Source organism: Octopus sinensis, linkage group LG1 (assembly GCF_006345805.1).
Source record: "Octopus sinensis linkage group LG1, ASM634580v1, whole genome shotgun sequence".
NCBI lineage: Eukaryota > Metazoa > Mollusca > Cephalopoda > Octopoda > Octopodidae > Octopus > Octopus sinensis.
In genome coordinates this window covers 22718330-22738864 of record NC_042997.1, presented here as the reverse complement: position 1 = coordinate 22738864, position 20535 = coordinate 22718330, and the positions used below count along the sequence as shown (strand labels likewise).

Sequence of the window (20535 nt, the reverse complement as noted above, 5' to 3'; positions counted from 1 at the left end):
TAATGTGTATTAATAAGGACAGTAGCATAAAGAGGTGATGGCTGCTTAACATAGATGGAACTTATGGAGGAATGAGACCATGGTAAACATGGGATGAAATAGTGAAGGTTAATCTGAAGATGCTGAACTTCATGGAGGAGATGGCAAATGACAGAGAATTGGTAATTTGCTGTGCCCAAGAAGACCTGTCTATCACTGCTAAAATGAGATACAAAAAAACATTTTGTTTATGCTTGTAAGTGCCAGGCTCTTCCCCATCAAGCATTTCCTACATCTCACCCTTCTAACACCATTCCCAACAGCCATCACTCTATGGCACTTAAGGGCTGAATCTGTCAGTATTAGCCGGTCATGTATGGAAAAATGAAGACCACCTCCCACTGTGGGATGAAGTTAGAATAACCGACAGAGAACACCAGTGGAAAATACCAGTTACTCCATCCTAATCTTATAAAACTATCCCTCACCCCCATCATACTTTAGACTCTCAACACCAGGCATAAAGTCCTCTTCCCCTCTCAAACAACTTGTCAATGGGACTTTTTCCTGTTTTGCAAGTTACACAACCTCATTAGTGTTTGTGGCATGATAAAGCGTCCAGTCTAGTGATTAGGATTAGAGAGGGCATTGAAACCATGCCAAGCTGACATTGAAACTTCGTATAGCCTTGTGGTTTACTAGATCCTGACAAATTGTCCATCCCATGCAAGTATGCTAGAGTGGATGCTAAATGAGTAAGATGATAATGAAGAGTATCAGGATTATCATTTTAATGTCTAATTTTTTCATGTATAGGTTGGACAGAATTAATTGAAGCATATTTTCTATAACCTGATGTCCTTCCTTTCATCAACTCACCTAATATCAGGGTCAGTAAGAACAAGTGTATTGAAATAGCTATTATAGAAGATTGACAACACATTGAGACTAGATATATTTAGATATATCTAATCTCTGCCTTTAGTGAAGATTTCAAGTGAATGGAATAGATATTTCATAAGTTATGAGGAAACATTCAACTGTCAACAGCAGCTTGTGGGAGACAACCAGTGTCCTGTGAAAAACAAAGGATTGTGTGCCTTCACCAAGAGGCTAAGTCAAATTCTGTGATAGCAAATTCTGTAGGAAAGTCTAAAAGTGTTGTGCAGCGAATTGTAGCTCGTTTTAAATCATCAGGATCGACAGATGCTAAACCCCAAACAGGTAGACCTTGCAAAACTTCACCAAAGATCATATTATGGTTAGAATGTCACTGAAGGATAGGTTTAAGAGTGCTGCTGAGATATTCAGTGAGTTTAGCTCCATTTCCAATGTCAATGTATCACACAACTCGGAAGTTATGAGGTTCTGGGTTGCTTGCTTGGACAGCGACAAAAAAACCTCTGATCTCCAAGAAGAATCAAAGAGCCTGTCTTTGTTTCGCTCATAAATATGTTATTTGGACAGAAGAACTGATTGCAGGTTCGTTTTGGTGATGAATTGAAGTTAAATGTGATTGGTTCTGATGGTGGGATGTCCATCCAATGAAGAAGTGGCAAAAAGTTATTTTGTGCATGTGTGAAGAAGACAGTGAAATATGAAAGAGGCAGTGTAATGGTATGGGGAGTGATCTCTGTTGCTGGTCCTGGTCCACTTATTCACCTACAAAGGGCTGTCAATGCTGAAATCTACAAACAGATTCTTAAACAGCATGCCCTTCCATATCTCTGATCCTTGTCAGTTCAACCTCCTATCTTCATGCAGGACAATGCTCCCTATCAGACTGCAAAGAGAGTCAAAGATTTTTTGAATGATGAAGGGGTTTATCTCATAGACTGGCCACCTCAAAGTCCCAATCTCAACCCTGTAGAAAATGTTTGGAAGATTGTTGGAGATGGGGTGGAAAGGAGAAATTCAAAGAACAAAGATGAACTCTGGGTATTATAGAAAAATGAATGGAACAACATCACTCCATCATTTTGCAAGAAATTAATTTAGCCCTGTGATACCAGATTTCAGGAGGTCATTGATAGTAAAGGGTTTTTCACAAAATATTAATAGTAAAGGTTTCTTTTTAGTTCTTGTTCCATTTTTCATTGTTTTTCTAAGTGACTCTTAACATTTGGCCATTGTATTCTGGAAGATTATTTGTTTATTTCCTTATAACTTACGAAATATTTATTCCATTCACTTGAAATTTTCATGAAAGATAGATATTAGATATATGTAAAATGTCTAGTCTCAACATTTTGTTAATCTTCTATAATAAATATTTCAGTACACTTGTTTTTACTGACCCTTATATTACGGCCACTTCTGTATATGTATGTATGTCCATAAATTATCTTTACAACTTATACAATTTATTGTATCTATTAAAGTTGAGATCCATCAATCAACTTCTTTGCATGTTAAATGTGCCACTTGCAACCGGCAATTATTTTCCGCCAAGATGATGTGCCACCCAATTGGGGTCGAGTGTTCAAGAGTTTCTTAATGAAACCTAATGAAACTAACCCTAACCCAAACTGGTCGATTGGAAGAGGAAGCCCAGTTACTTGGTCACCTAGGTCTCTAGATATAACCCCTCTAAGCTTCTTATGGAGCTACATTAAAGACAAAGTCTATTGTACACAAGTTCAAAACCCCAGCAGTCTCAAAGAAAAAGTACATCAAGTTATACTCAACATTGATGAGGGGATGCTCTAACACTGACGATTAGAAATTTAGTATCATTTAGACATGTTGTGTGTAACCAATGGAGTCAATGTGGCAGTGTTCTGATATTTCTCAGGTCAGGTGTGGGGAATGCACCGTTGTAGTGTGTTGCTGCAATCTCCATTTGTATATTCCTGGGTCCTCCTGAGTGACTTGTCAAGTAGAATCCTAATCAGTCTCCATCTCTGCAAGATACCTCTTCATCTGCTATGACCATGTGGCATGTGGTCAACCAGCACAAGCAGTCAACCCAACTGGATCTTTTAGCTAAGAGTAAGTAGGGTCTAACTCAGAAAATTGAACAACATTGCCAAGCAGCCTGCGCAGGTGCTCCAGAATCATGTTACAGTATACATCTGAGTAGAGTTGGATATGAAATCCAACAAATGGTAACCCTTAATCCTGTGAAGCAACCCACTTGCTGAACTGGAGTCTTAGACTCTGATGGCACACTTCTGATGGAGGAACCCAAGGTGGTAGCTCACTGGACATCATAGTTTGAGTGTATTAAGTGGACCCACATAGTACTGAGCTGAATACCATGATACCTTTAGCACTGGTGACTGACCAGCCAGTCAGTTGTGATCTGCCATCCGAAGAAGAGGTTTGTATGGCAGTAAATCAGCTGAAAGACAGGAAGGTGGCTGGTGTTTGTGGCTTCCTTGGGGAAATGATCAAGAAAGGTGGGCCTGCTGCAGTCTTGTTCTTCTGGCAGATAATCTACTCAATCTGGAGCAGTGGCACAATACTGTCTGACCGGATCAGAGGCATAATAATCCCCACTGGAAAGGCAAAGGTGACATCCACAACTGCAACAACTATAGGGCTGTTGTACTCTTCTCAATGCCCAGTAAGGTCTTTGCCAGAGTCATCCTTAACAGAGTGTGAAATCATTGACTTGCATCTCAGTAGTTGGAGCAGTCAGGGTTCATGCCAAAAGAGGTCAACAACTGACAGGATCATGGCTCTTTGTGTACTTGTTAAATGCAAATGAAGCTTTTGGCAGGGCTATTTTCAGTCTATGGTGACCTCTGCAAGGTGTTTGACTCAGTGGATAGGTATGTGCTTTAGAGGAATCTAGAGCTGTGAGGTATATCTCCTCAACTGATTGGGTTGATGATGGCCTTGTATACTGGAACAGTTAGTGCAGTTTGGATTGGGGGCTCAGTATCAGGACTTTTTCCTATTTAGATCTGGGGTCCAACTTCTCTCCCACTTTGTTGAATGCCTGCATAGATTGAATACTTGGCTGAATGGTGGCTTAATTGAGTTGTGGTAAACTCATTGGTGAAACTAGGATTACAGATCTAGATTTTGCTGATGATGCAGTTATTCTTGCTTAGTCTCTGGATGTCTTAAAGAGTACTCTCTTTTCACTCAGTGAGGAAGCAGAACCACTTGGCCTTGATGTTTCTAATAAAACTTTATTTGTTTGCCTATGCTTTCCAATAAACTCTGTTGAGTTACCTTTATTTTTCATTTTTTCTGAATGTTTCAAATTGCAAAGGTAATTTATGGGCACCCTGTATGATAAACTTCTTTCAGTTTCTATCTACCAAATCCACTCACAAAATTTTAATAGGCCCAGAGCCTACAAAAAGAAATTTACCTAAGGTACCATGCATTAGGACTGAACCTGAAACTGCATAGTTGGTAACTTAGCATCTTAAGCACACAACCATATTACTATATCATTTTATAGTATTATACATGTAAACATTTGGTCAAAATGTAAATAAAGCCAACACATATTGTTTGCAATAAAGTAGAAAATTTATCAACTTCTATTTCCAATAACTAGAGAAATTTCATTTTCCTTTTTAATTTGATTTTAGTTAAACTATCTTTGACATATTTGAGAAAAATCTTGATTTACTATCAATATATTTTAACAAACATTCCTTTTAAGAGACATTTCTGTTCTTTAATTCTATTTTTGGTTGAAACCAGAAAATATTGATTTATGTAACTGTTTTTAGTACATTTTCAATCATGGAATCATCTTCAGTGCTGTATGGTATCGTCACTTGAAGACATGGGTTGTCCTTCATGGTCAGCTTAATTGTCTCTCGAGCCTTCAAATTACCTGACCAACTGCGACGAGCGACCTATAAGGTGAAATGGATTCATTTTACTTTCTTAGATTATAACTATTAAAAAAAAGGAAGAAAATATTTTACTTTGTTTTTGTAGCTAGTTTGTAAGATTCTTTATGTGAATTTGTGTGTTGAAACAAATTTTGTTGTGTCTAGAGAGAGTCATTATGCTGGTTCAATTCCACTCCTTTATCATTAATCAATTGGTTAAATGTCCAACTAACTAATTTTTATTTTTCTATTTATTTTTGCTTGTCAAAGTTCTTTCGTTGCTACTTGCTACCTTTTCAAACAAAAACAAAACAAATTAGTTAGTTGGATATTTAACCAATTGCCTAATAATAAAGAAGTGGAATTGAACTAGTATGTGTCAATTATATTGGCATAATGACTCTCCCCATACACAAAATATTTTGTTTATGTGAAATAATTAGTTTTTTAATGGCTGAACTATTAACTTTATCTGCTTAAAGTTTAATTGACAAAATATTTCATTTGTTTGAAACTATCACATATTTACTCTTTACTTGTTTCAGTCATTTGACTGTGGCCATGCTGGAGCACCGCCTTCAGTCGAGCAAATCGACCCCAGGACTTATTCTATGTAAGCCTAGTACTTATTCTATCAGTCTCTTTTGCCGAACCGCTAAGTTACGGGGACGTAAACACACCAGCATCGGTTGTCAAGCAATGTTGGTGGGGACAAACACAGACACACAAACATATACACACGCGCACATATATACATATATATACATATATAATTGACAGGCTTCTTTCAGTTTCCGTCTACCAAATCCACTGACAAGGCTTTGGTCGGCCCAAGGCTATAGTAGAAGACACTTGTCCAAGGTGCCATGCAGTGGGACTGAACCCGGAACCATGTGGTTTGTAAGCAAGCTACTTACCACACAGCCATTCCTATGCCTTGAAAAATTTTGTTAGCTTCTATAAACTTGAATTAGATATAATTTTTTTAAAAGCATACATAAAATATTCTGACTTAATGATCAGAGAGAATCTTATTTAACCCTTTAGCATTCAGATTACTCTGCCAAATGTAATGCATATGAATTCACATTGCTTTGAATTAATCATGCATTAGATTGTAGATTCAAGAATTTGATGATGTGATTGCTATTTTTAGAATTGCATTGTAGGGTAGGTGTGGCAAGCTGCATCTCTTTTACTCTTTTACTTGTTTCAGTCAATTGGACTGTGGCCATGCTGGAGCACCGCCTTTAGTTGAGCAAATCGACCTCAGGACTTATTCTTTGTAAGTTTAGTACTTATTCTATTGGTCCCCTTTTGCCAAACCGCTAAGTTACGGGGACGTAAACACATCAGCATTGGTTGTCAAGCGATGTTGGGGGAACAAACACAGACACACTAACATGTACACACGCACATACATACATACATACATATATATATATATATATATATATATATATATATACACATACATATTTACGACGGGTTTCTTTCAGTTTCCATCTACCAAATCCACTCACAAGGCTTTGGTCGGCCCGAGGCTATAGTAGAAGACACTTGTCCAAGATGCCACACAGTGGGACTGAACCCAGAACTATGTGGTTGGTAAGCAAGCTACTTATCACACAGCCACTCCTACGCCTAATCTGTCTATTTTGAAAATAAAACTGGTTGAAAATTTGGATCAGACATGGTTTTAGTCATTTGACTGCAGCCATGCTGGAGCACTGTCTTAAAAGGTTTTAGTTGAAGAAATCAACTTCAGGACTTATTCCTTGTAAGCTTAGTACTTATTCTATTGGTCTCTTTTCCCAAACTGCTAAGTTATGGGGATGTAAACACACCAACATTGGTTGTCAAGTGATGGGGGGGGGGTCAAACACAAAAACACACCTACATAAATAATTACACACACACACATGTATATATATATATATATATATATATATATATATATATGATGGACTTCTTTCAGTTCCTGTCTACCAAATCCACTCAGGCTGACCAAAACTTGAGACTAAAGTAGAAGACACTTGCCCATGGTTCTATGCAATTGGACTGAACCCAGAACCATGTGGTTGAAAAGCAAGTTTCTTACCACACAGCCATGGTGACTACTCTTTTGAACATAACATTCCATATTCCTGTTGGCACCCTCAAATTTTGCTTCATTAGAAAATTAGAGGTTCCCTAAGAATGAATCTGGTAGAAATCTAATATCTGTATGGAGACCATTCTTACTTTTCAGAAAACTTCATAATCATAAATGAGCACTTTCATTTGTGTTTACTTTTCCCCATAAAATTTTCTTAAGAAATTATTTACATTATTTTTCTTAACTACAGCAGTTGTAGGAAACACATTAACCCTTTTGATACCAACCTGCCTGAAATCACCTCTGACTCTGTAGTACAAATGTCTTGTTTTCAAAAGTTCTGAATTAAAATCTTCCACCAAACCTTAGTTGTAATTTATGCTCCTTACACTAGCTTAACAATAACTAAACTATTTTACTAACTTCTTTGTTATATTTAAAATTAATTGAAAGAAACACAGAGTATCTCAACAGTGATATAGTAACAAAATGGTTAAAAAAACCATGCAATCCACAAATGGAATTGTTAGTGAATTAAAATAAAAGTTTCTTCTGATGCTAAAAACACATAAATAAGACTTAATAAGTCATATATTACAGCACATGATTTCTTTGCAACTAATCTTTGAGAAGCATTTTATAAACATATATTAATAATGTTTTGTTTTTTTTAAATATAAAAAATATCTTACTCCGTTTGAAACATCCCATGCTAACATAGTCCTTGCTTGGTTTTCAGCTCTCTGTCAATAGAGGAAAGACAATTACACTTACACATATAATTTTCGAAAGCAAAAGGATTTTTAAAGACTAGCAGCAAAATTCTGAAAAACTTAGTTTATGAAAGTATTTGTCAGCAAGGTCAGATTCATATGAATTTGAACCATCAACGTTTTGGGTTGAGCATTTCTTACTGCTTTTGACTGAAAGTCAAAAATTAAGTAAAAAATGAGCAAGCCCAAATGATGGACTATTCAAAGCATATGCAACTATAACAAGCAAGAATATGTTCTTGCCAGGATAGTGCTTCCACTCACTTGTGTAAATTACTGTATGACTCATTTCTTATTACTTAGAGTCCATCTTTTCAGTAAGAAACAACAGTACTATTTACAAAATTAATTCTGGTATATTAATTAGAGTAGAGTAGATTACTGGTAATTTCCAGAAAATATTTATTATGAAGAATTTGAAGGTAGGCATAGAACCATATCAGCTTTATTCATCTAATGTAGTTCTGTTGTATATGGTATAGAAAGGCCCCTTTTATTTTTGGGGAAGGGGTATTAGTTAAGTTATGTTACCAGTTTGGTTTCTCTTGATAAGAACTGACTTGGACCATGACAACCTGCGTAATCTATACCAGCATGGAAAAGCAGAAGTAAAATGGTATGGTGCAAGGATGCATATCACCAGAGATGAATGTAATGGTATAGCAGTTGTTTTCCTGAACAACCAAAGTGAAGGCAACTAAATTCTAAAACAAGTTATAATCTCAAGTTATAATAAACAAAATAAAATAGTCCTTGATTCTTGGATGCTCATTCCAGAAATAGGTGTTTGAGAACAGTGACTTTCACACTTTGACTCAGCCACAGCAGTGAGTGGTGAGTAGGTGAATTACACTAACTGTAGGATCTAATATTATGTAAGAACCAGCTGGACAGAGGAGGACATGTAACATGTCCCATGCACAGTAGGATCTTCAATCAGAAAGATGCTGGTATATTCAGATTTCTGGATCTGAATTTCTACCTGTCATTCAATAGAGCACAAATTTTCTTCAACAAGACTGACAGGAGCTACATGACAATAATGTATGCCTTGCTTGTAATACAATAGCTGTAGTAAGATTTGAACTTATGACCATGTGGTCTGTAGACCAGCATTTTAACTCAAAGCCTTTATGTTTCAGGTAAGTAACAGCTAATATAGTACAGTAGTGAGGTGGACGTGTTTAATAGAAGTATGTGATCTGATTAATGATAATTTTTTTTTTTTTGGTTAGTATCATCTCTTTTTAGAGACCATACAAATGTTTCCAAAGTCATCACAGAGGTGTTGATTTTGCAGTACATGGTGCTGAGGATAGCCAAGAAGCTAGAAATGCATTCCTCACTTCCACTAGAGCGCACCTTGAAATGATTGTTGGGGTTTTTCAAAACCTAATGCCTAAAGCATGAAATGCTCTCTGGCAAATAGCAGTAAATACGGGTCAAATATGTTCTAAGAATATTTAAATTGACCTAGATGTTTGTTTACGCACAAGACTGCTTTCATGTGCCTAATACAATATCTTTTTAGAGTGTAATAAAAATATAACAAAAACACCCCACCCCACAAAAGAAAATATGTGAATGTATTTACATCAGAACCATCCAGCATAAGACCAAAGCCACCATTAGTAACTTCTCCCCTGTGAAATATAAAAGCAGCAGACAATTTCATGTATAAAATATATGATTCATTTAGAATTTTCTTTATGTAACAATAAAGCGCAACATTTTTTTTTTGTTTTAACAATTCAAGGCTTATAATTTTCATAATCAGACATTTATTAACAACTAACAGAGATACCCGGCGTTGCCCGTGTTACATGCAATTGAAGAATTAGGCATTTCTGTTATATTTTCTCTAATGAACAGGAATACCTATGATTCGAATTTCATCATAATTGCAGATGAGGGTTCTTTCCCTCTTTACACACCCTAAAAAAATTCTAATCATGATGCATGTATCCCATACTACTGATCTTTATGTGCAGATTCCAAAATTCTAGTCTTATGGAACCTGTTAAAAGGATTTTGCTCCTGAAAAATAGAGGTCATGGAGCTCTAAAATGTGGGCGTTAAGGCCCCTATTGGTGGTTGGTGTCTTAATGTCAACCAGAGAAGTTGAATTGTTGAGGATCTTTTTAACTTGGGTCTTATATCTATTGCTTGAATTTCTTTGAAATAGGAAGTATATGTATGTTCACTGGGTTTGTAAAAGAGAGTAAAGATGAATGATCACAATAAGCAGTCAGCTGATCCACCCTAGTCATTACCACTCCCAATGTAGGATTCCTCAGCATACAGGCGACAGGCACAGCTGTAAGATGCATTACAGATCTATAGCAATTGGAAGGGTGTGACCCAACTCAAATAAACATCAATAACTGTGTGACGTGAGGGCTAAGGAGAAATGAAAGTGTCACCTCTGAAGTTTGCAAATGACCACTATACCAATAGGCAACTGGACAGAATAAATTTACAATCTATAAATGTTTTTGAATAACCAGTCATTCATCTGGGAAGGCCTTGAAATCAATGTTACCATCTGGGGACTATGTGTGACCCAGTGATAATAAAAAGATTGAAAGGATATCTGCAACGAAATAACTTTACTCAACACTTTGCAACTGAATCAGTGGAGGCAAATATGCCTATCATTTACTTGACAGTTTATGCACCACATTGCAGAAATCACAATCTGAGTATATGTCAAAGCAAACTCTTACACTGTTGTACCATTGAATTACAAATAATGCTCATCTTTTATGCTTGGGTGACCCTACGACTTCCAAGAGTACAACTGTATTTGTCTTTGCTTAGATAAAATGAGTAAATTGTGGGTGTTAGGTCCCCATTAAGAGGTCTTACTGAGCACTAAGAAGTGGAAATTTTAGAAATATTACTTCATTTGTGTCTAATATCTATGGTTAAAATTTCATCAACAGCCAAAATATATGAATTTTCATGGGGGTTATGGCCCTTACGCAAAGAATATAATTTCCAAATTTCATAAAGATCCATTCAGTACTTTTGAACTAGTTTTGGATCATTAAAAAATGACTAAAATTTGGGAGTTAAGGCCCCCATTAAGGGGTCTTAGAATCCTCATGAGAAGTGGAAACTTTGAGAATAATTCTTGATGTGTGTCAATTACCCATGGTTGAAATTTCATCAACATTGAAAATTTATGAATTTTCATGGGGGATTCTGCTCCCTTTAAGCCATCTGAAATTCAAACCAAACATATTGCATTATACCCGCCCTTATGCATTGAATCTAAGTTCCAAATATCATAAGGATCCATTCAGTAATTTTGGTCCATGAAATTGTATGAAACACACAGCATTACCCTTCTCCCTAGGCTCAGTGCAGCATTACCCTTCTCCCTAGGATCAGTGCAGAAGTTTTCAAATGTATAAGTAATACACAAACACACATAAAGACATTGACTTTTATATTATAGATATGAATATGCTGACAATATATGAGTGCTTGTGCCTGGCTGTTGTTCAACCATTTCAAGCAAGGCCTCAACTTCCACAACAGAAAGTCTCTGATCTTGGTTTGTCTTCAAGACTGGTGTTACCTTCTTTGAAATGTCTGAACCAATTCTGTGTCACATGTCATTGACAGTTCCTGGATTGTCCACCTCCTGAATTTCTTTTGCCACTACCTTTGCATTCAGTCCTTTTTTCCACAGGTAGCATAAAATGGTTCTAATTGCAATTTTTTCTACACTCATTATCAAAGTTGCAAAATAAAAAAAATAAACAATTCAGCAATGATTGGACAAGTTGTATCAAATCAATGATATAGCATGGAGATAGAAGTTGCCAAAAATCATCAGTGGACTGAAAAATCTTTTGACTCAACTTGATATATCTACACTATATAAGTGAGGGTGTATGTGGTTATGTATGGGTGTTTAACCCCAAAAGGTTTTGAAATAGTGCAACTTTGAGAAAAACGAATTTGATTTTCGAAATCTGCATCTCAAAGAGAAGGTTGTCCATAAATAATCAAAAAATACAATTTGCTATGAGAAATAGCTCAACTTTGAGATTGACAATCTCTTACTCTGTCACCATTAAGCTCCCTCTCTCTCTTTTACACCCTCTTGCTGAACCACTAAGTGATGGGGATGTAAACACACCAGCATCGGTTGTCAAGCGATGTTGGGGGGACAAACACAGATACACAAACACACACACACACACACACACACACACACACACATATATGACGGGCTTCTTTCAGTTTCCGTTTACCAAATCCACTCACAAGGCTTTGGTTGGCCCAACACTATAGTAGAAGACACTTGCCCAAGGTGCCACGCAGTGGAACTGAACTCAGAATTATGTGGTTGGTAAGCAAGCTACTTACCACACAGCCACTCCTGCGCCTACTTGATGCTCTTCAAAAATTTATTAAAGCTGGCGTTTATATATTAGAGATACACTGCTTAATATTCTTTATACTGTAGACACAAGGCCTGGAATTTGGCAGGAGTGAGAGGCCTAATCAATTTTATTGACCCTAGTGCTCAACTGGTACATATTTTATCAACCTTGAAAGGATGTCAGATGAAGTCAACCATAGTAGAATGTGAAATCAGAATGTAAAGCTGAAAGAAATACCACTAAGCATTTTGTCTGGTTGGCTTATGTTTCTGTCAGCCTCTGCAGCCTTGATACACTGCTTAGTATCAATAACATATCAATGAAGTGCAATAGATAATTTTTTCAAAAGAAATTAATGCACTGTGGTAATAGTTGAAATTATTAATTTTTTTTTGTTTCATCTTAAGCCAAATATAGAGACTTTCACATGATTGCTCGACTTGCTTTAAGTCATGCCTTACTGTCTTAAGAAAGAAAGAACATATTGTGGTACAAGATACAATATAACTGAATAAAAGATAGGGATGCTCACTGCTGCTATATCATTACTTATTTATTGCTTGGAGGTAACTAGGAGCTAATCTGTTTCTTTACTACCCACAAGGGGCTAAACATAGAGGGGACAAACAAGGATAGACAAACGGATTAAGTCGATTACATCGACCCCAGTGCGTAACTGGTACTTAATTTATCGCCCCCCTAAAGGATGAAAGGCAAAGTCGACATCGGTGGAATTTGAACTCAGAACGTAACGGTAGATGAAATACGGCTACAAATTTTGCCCGGCGTGCTAACGGTTCTGCCAGCTCGCCGCCTTTTGCTAATTAGGAGCTAATCAATAACAATACATTTCAACTCTGTCTCTCCTCTCTTAAAATGTATTCTAAGATACTTTGCTTTGGTATACAGCAAAATGTATGAGCTAAAAGTTATGCACAAACCCATGGGATTCAATCACTCACTCTGTCTTTCTCTGTCTGTCTCTGTCTGTCTGTCTGTCTGTCTGTCTGTCTCTCTCTCTCTCTCTCTCTCAAATATATAACTCCAATTAGAAACAAGATTGTAAACCTTAGACTTCCAGAATAAAGAAGTGTCTCTCGTCTCTCTTTATTAAATGAGTGATACCAAAACAAAAGGTGACTGTAAACTTTAAACTTTTAGAATAAAGTGGATTTAAATCTAACTTGGCCAATAGAGTTTTTTCATTTCAACTACAAATACTGATAAACTGTCTAAATAAAAGACAGCTAGATATCATTGTCACAGCTGCAAAATCATATATTGATCAGAGCTATCATGGAGCATATCAACAACAACACCATTCACCTCTGTGTCTCCTCTCTTTTGACATATTGTAATATGCTTTGGGATATAGCAAAATGTATATGGATCCAACGACTCACTCTCTCTTCCTCTCTCTGTCTCCTTTTCTTTTTCTCTCAGTTATGAGTGAAACACTTGAAAAAAAAAAAAAAAAAAAAGAAAATTGCAAACCTGGTCTTTTGGAATAAAGAAGGATTAGTTGTAATTTGGTCAACAGACCTCCCTCATTTCAACAGTGGTTGCTGCTAAAATACATGGTCAATTATAAATGACATTGAGAAAAGAAAATCACCAGCAAAAATTGAGTTGTTAGTAAAACATTTGATGTAATATACCAATTATTTTGTCTCTTATTTGTCTTTTAGATGCATTAGTTATTTTGGATATAGAAAGTTTACAAACATACCAGCCGACTCCTCCACCATTGTGAATAGATACCCAAGTGGCTCCACGGAAACTGTCACCAATGACATTTTGAATAGCCATATCTGTGTAAATATATATTTATTTTGTTAAATCTGGTTATGCAAACAGGAAAATAGAAATCAAAACATGGGAATCTTTTATCTTTCACTTGCTTCAGTCATTGGACTGTGGCCATACTGGGGCACTGCCTTGAAAGATTTAGTCAAATAAATTGACTCCAGTACTTTTTTTAAGCCATTGGCCATTTTTGCTGAATCACTAAATTATGAGGATGTAAATAAACCAACATCAGTTGTCAAGTAGTGGCGGGAGACAAGCACAAATACAAAGACACACATACACAGATATATCTCTTTTTCTCTTTCTCTTTTACTTGTTTCAGTCATTTGACTGTGGCCATGCTGGAGCATTGCCTTTAATCAAGCAATTCGACCCCGGGACTTATTCTTTGTAAGCCTAGTACTTATTCTATCGGTCTCTTTTGCTGAACCGCTAAGTGACGGGGACATAAACACACCAGCATCGGTTGTCAAGCGATGTTGGAGGGACAAACACAGACATACAAACATACACGCACACACATATATATATATACATATATACGACGGGCTTCTTTCAGTTTCCGTCTACCAAATCCACTCACAAGGCTTTGGTCGGCCCGAGGCTATAGTAGAAGACACTTGCTCAAGGTGCCACACAGTGGGACTGAACCCGGAACCATGTGGTTGGTAAACAAGCTACTTACCACACAGTCACTCCTGCGCCTATATATACATACACATACATATATATGACAAACTTCTTTCAGTTTTCAACTGCCAAATCCATTCACAAGGTTTTGGTCAGCCTGAGGCTATGATAGAAGACACTTGCCCAAAGTGCCACACAGTGAGACTGAACTGGAACCATATGGTTGAAAATCTAACTTCTTACCACACAGTCACATGCAACTTTTATTGATTGGCAGAAATTACAGAGTGATTCAGGGCCAAGAGTTTTGTTCATTGATAAGTGCCAGTACATGAAATTCTTGGCTCTTGGGTCACTCTTGAGTAATGCTGATTAATAAACAAAAATATTTATTATGTTAGAAATTTTATCATATCTATTTTGTTAGAAATTTTATTAATTTGTTTTCCAATGTTTACCATCTAAGAAGCATTAATACAGATCATTAAATTCTGCATGAAGCAGCTATGTTACATATGGTAAACTGTACAAGCTCCGGCGTCTGGCGACGGACTTGGTAAACACCCACAAAGTTATCAACCACCTCACCAACAACAACACTGAACACCTTTTTGATCTCCATGTGTCTAACACACGTGGACATGCCTACAAAGTCAGAAAACAACACAGCTCCCATGACTTTCGGAAACATTTTTTCACGCTCAGAGTTGCTGAAGCATGGAATAAACTGCCTGCGTCAGTTGTTGACTGCTATGACACTGCATCCTTTAAGGCCCTCATGCTTTCTGAAATCCGCTGAAACTACACCTGATTATATATACACTTTAGATGAGTTGTAGTGCACCTGAGCACTGTACACAATTATTATTATTATTATTATTATTATTATTATTATATTATTAAGATTTTATTAAAGCTGCAGGAGCATGTAAATGACAATTTTCCGACACTAACATATTTGTGGGGTTTATAAAGCCATTAGCTTTGTATTTATATGTATCCAGGAAGAGATGAACATGGTCTCTGAGAATGGTTCTAAACAGAACTGAAACCCACTTCAGATTGCTTGTTTTTTGTTCAAACATAAAATACCTCTTTTTTAAAAATAGTTAGTTAGTTAGTTAGTTAGTTAATTTGGCTCAAAAGCAAATAGCAAGGCCATGTAGCGGGACATGGAGTTAAGTACAGGGTGGTGTTCATGTAAAGAGTTCAGGCCACTTGAGGTCCAGGGAGGCTTTGAACAAAGCGGTCGTCGGCATCTTTACCATCTCGTCTGGCAGCTTGTTCCACGGATCCGCAACCCGGACGGAGAAAGCTCCTCTCCTTCGATTGAGATGAAATCGTCGCAGGTTGTTTGCTTTCACTCTCTCAAGCAAGCATGCGTTAGTAAATATGCACCATGGTTTTCATAATTGTTTTAGGTCAACATGTTGCCACACATAGACATTGAAACTCTCTTGGTTCTCACTCATGATTCAGTGGAACATCCAAGATATGAGAGCTGGAGAAAGAGAAATCTGCACCAGCATCCAGATGGTACTCATTATAGTTGAATAAACTGGAACAACATGAAATAAAGTGCATTGTTGAAGAACACAACACATCACCTAGCCCTGGAATAGAACCTACAACCTTATGATCATGATCTGAATACCCTAACCACTAAGCCACATGTTTTCACCAGACATGTTTATATATCAGTACAAATCTTTGGTTAAATCCTTTACTTTTACAATATGGATATCCCTCTCTCACTCTTTCGGAGAGGCACTGAGCAGCTATACACACACATACACACATGGCAGTAACTTCCACCTACCTAATTCAATCACAAAGCTTCGGTCGACTTGGGGCTATAGCGGAAGACACCTGCCCAAAGTGCCACGCAGTGGGACTGAACCCGAAACCATGTAGCTAGGAAGCAAGCTCCCTAACCACACAGCCATGCCCGCGCCCACATGTTTATTAATTCTGTCTTAAAATAAGATTTTCTTGTGGCTCTGAAAAAATGTAAAAAAAAGCTTTTTTTACTTACCTGCACACAATGCAGATCCATCATAGATGTTGGAAGTTTCTCGGAATGGACTATCAGTTCCACTGACATCATGATGGTCTCGACTTATGACAACTGGGCCCTACAGGTAGTAAATTCACAAAAAAGTTGCAAATCACTTAGAACTTCACAGAATTTGACCACTTAACAGTTATATATATAAGACTAACTTGGAATATCCTTATTGTAGTTCAAATGAGGAAAACAACGTTTTTTTATAGTAAACCTTAATATATTGTCACAGAAGTAATTTACAAAATATTATTGCTACTAAAAGCCTCAAGCATGGTTGTGTGGTTAAGAAGCTTGTTTCCCAAACATGTAGTCTTGGATTAAGTCCTACTGTGTAGCACCTTGGGCAAGTAGGTTTCATGAACTAAGGTTGACTTAGGGCTAAACAATAGCAACAACTTCTTGATTAAATCTACCCCACCCCCACCTGCAATAACAAAACAAAAAACAAAGCTCTGCAAGCTATCACAAAAAACCATATGTATTGGGTTGTCCGGAAAGTTCGTGCCGATTTTTAAAGGAAAGAAAAAGGTCAATAAATACTTGCCATTACATTTTTAATCTACCAAATATGAACCATTTTGTTGCACAATGCGTCTCCATCTTTCCTTAACTTGAAAATACCCTTTTCCCAGAATTGAGGTGATTTCATGGCAAGGAATTCATCAAGGTCTCATTTTATGTCATCCAAAGAATTTAAATTTTTGCCATTAAGACTGTTCTGCAAAGACCTGAATAAGTGGAAATCTGAAGGAGCAATATCTGGTGAATATGGAGGGTGGGGTAACACATCCCAGCCAAGCTGCAGCAATTTTTGTCTGGTTCCCAAAGCATCAAGCGCTGAAAATAAACTTTCTTATCTTCCATTTTAAAGGGTTACAGAATTAACACGGGTTATAGGAACATAAACCTTCTTCCACGAAAAGATAGCTTAAACTGTGCTCTAAATAGAGGTGTAGTGAAATCCTATTTTATGGACTCAACCATGTACTAAAATAAGTTGAAAGGTAAGCTACTATAAATCGACACAAACTTTCTGGACAACCCAATATTTCAATGTTTATTTAGCATAAATTATTTGTTGGGAGGAGAATAGTTGATTAAATATACCCTAATACTTGCCTGCTACTTATTTTATTGCCCATGGAAGGATAGCAAGGAAAATCAACATCAGTACAATTTGAACTCATGTTCTGAGTTCAAATGTTGCCAAAGTTGACTTGGATTTTTATGCTTCCAGGTTTGGTAATATATAAAAAAAATGTCAAGTTGTTAGTGAGGGGCATCCAATTGAGTATATACTTTCTCTTGCCATATTTGTGGCTTTGTGCTTTGTTCACTCATTTGATTTTGCTTCTGCTTTTCTGTGCTAGTATAGGTTAGACAAATGTGTGATTGAAGCATTGTTTAGCAGCTGGATACCCTTCCTGTTGCTAACTTTTCAAGTAAGGAATATCATAATTCATATGTCTTCAAAGTCTTCAAAGAGATAAAACCAGTAGATGATGATATGTAGACAGGAGAAATGACAACAACATTGCTGCTGTGACTTGTGATGTTCACAGAAGTGCAAATGTAAGCAAATACACAGATGCACGCATGCACTATATATATATATATATATATATATATATATTATATATATATATATATATATAGTGATTCAGTGTAGATGGGTACAAATCCAGGAAAATCATACAATAATGATATTGATGTAGTAGAAGAGGATTGAAGAGATCCTCTATATTGATTCAATCTGGTTAGGTAAGTAAAATTAATCATCACTGGTGAAAATCTCTCAAGCAATAGATATGTTCTTTACAGCTGTTTCTGAGGTAAGTGCACAGTATAAATGGATCTGAACATTTTACTTATATATACTTAATGTAGACTGGTGCAATTTACTGTGCATGAAGCAGCACGATATAAGTAACATGAGTGGTTTTTGCCCATTGCCAGAGGATAAATTGACATCAAGCTGGCGTGACCTTTGCCTTTCCCTAAGACAACATTAGTGGCATGGAGTGGGTCAAGACTTGCATGCATGAAGAACGACTGGTCTTCTATAAATAGTCTTGGAAGAGGAATGCTCCAAGTGCTGATCCACAATCTCACAAGACATACACAGGCTCTGTGGTTTGAAGGAATTTGGCTGCTAATATTGATCTGTTTGAGTGACCTTACCCAAGCTCTCAATGCTTTCTGATGTTAAAAGCCATTTCAAGTTTATTAAAATGATAGTAGTATCTTTTGTAGAATCAGGCTGATGAAATATTAGAGTTATTGCATGAAAAAGTAAATTTAATATTATATCGGTGCATACTGTGCAAAATGCTAAGCAGTATTTTATTTGTCTGCCTGTTCTGAATTTAAATTCCATCGAGGTCGATTTTACCTTTCATCCTTTTGAGGTTGATAAAATAAGTACCAGTTGAGCACTGTGGTTGATATAATTGATTTACTCCTCCCTTGAAATAGCTGGCATTGTGCCAAAATTTGAAATTGATATTTATATTGGTTAATGAAATCGCCTTCAATCTTTTTTACATGCCCTTTTTTTTTTGTTGCTGGTAAAAGTTTGATAAATCTTCAAAGCAGTAGTTTCTTGGAGTTTGAATTAAACTGGCACTCTGTTGGTTATGACGATGAAGGTTCCAGTTGATCTGATCAAATGGAACAGCTTGCTCATGAAATTAATGTGCAAGTGTCTGAGTATTCCACAGACCACATGTACCCTTAATGTAGTTCTCAGGGAGATTCAACGTGACACAGAATGTGACAAGGCCAGCCCCTTGAATTGCAGGCACAACTCATTTTTGCCAGCTGAGTGGAGAAGAAGAAGAAGAAGAAGAAGAAGAAGAAGAAGAAGAAGAAGTAGAAGAAGAAGAAGAAGAAGAAGAAGAAGACGACGAGGAAGAAGAAGACGATGAGGAAGAAGAAGACGATGAGGAAGAAGAAGAAGAAGAAGAAGAAGAAGAAGATAATGATGATGATGCTGATGGGGGAAGAGGAGGAGATCTATGTAATACAAAAATAATTAGTCTCATTTTCTATATAAATTTCATAGTTTTATTACAATAAAGCCATAAAGTAAAATGAAAATTTGTTCAACCTACCTTCAGTTTTCCTTCTTTCACAGCTTTATTGAATTCTAAAGCAATTTGTGATCTACCATTTTGGTCAGCATATAAAATCCTGGCTTGAGAACCTACAACCTATATGAACATAAAAGGTATTTTGCAAAAATATATTAAAACTGTCACTAAAATTTTAATTACAATTTTTAAGAACATTTTTCTAATTTTATTACATTTTAGAAAATAAAGTTCTAAATCTAAGTCCATTGCTATAAAGTACCATAAAGTAATGCTGTACACACACACACACACACACATATGCATGCACACACATATGCATGCACACACATATGCATGCACACACATATGCATGCACACACATGCACACACACATGCATACGCATGCACGCACACGCACACACATGCCATATTCAGTTTCATAAAAACAAAGATATTGTGTAATCAAAGTAGGAATTTTACAGCTAGTTGACGTTTTTCTTTGACTTCATTCATTATTATGTCCCTTAAGGTAGAAGTATAGCTGTGTAGTAAAGAAGGTTGTTTTGCAACCACATTGTTATGGGTTCAGTCCCATTGCACTGTACATTGGGCAAGTGTCTTCTACAATAGTCCTAGGCTGTGAGTGATTTTGATAGATAGAAACTGTGTAGAAGTTTGTCATATATGTACATATATATATTAAAATTATAATTTAGGGTATCTAAGAGATACCACCACGCTGGAAATAGCAGCCAAAACCTGACTCTAAAACCACATTAAACGTTCATACAGTACCAGGGAAGAAGACAAAAAGACAAAATAAACTAGCAAAAAAATTATTTTTGCTAGTTTATTTTGTCTTTTTGTCATCTCTCCTTGTGCTGTATGAACATTTTTTA

General features: G+C 36.5%; 1 protein-coding gene across 1 annotated transcript in view; it reads right to left on the bottom strand.

Moving 5' to 3' along the window:
- Positions 1 to 4448: 4448 nt before the first annotated feature.
- Positions 4449 to 20535, bottom strand: part of LOC115214045 (urocanate hydratase-like) — a 49843-nt gene continuing 33756 nt past the window's right edge. The window contains exons 16-21 of the mRNA XM_029783087.2: positions 19676 to 19774; positions 16530 to 16629; positions 13785 to 13866; positions 9250 to 9298; positions 7575 to 7625; positions 4449 to 4805 (exon numbers count right to left, since the gene is read on the bottom strand). Of these exons, the coding sequence (XP_029638947.1) occupies positions 4659 to 4805; positions 7575 to 7625; positions 9250 to 9298; positions 13785 to 13866; positions 16530 to 16629; positions 19676 to 19774 (528 nt within the window). The 3' untranslated portion in view covers positions 4449 to 4658. The remainder of the gene's footprint in view (positions 4806 to 7574; positions 7626 to 9249; positions 9299 to 13784; positions 13867 to 16529; positions 16630 to 19675; positions 19775 to 20535) is intronic.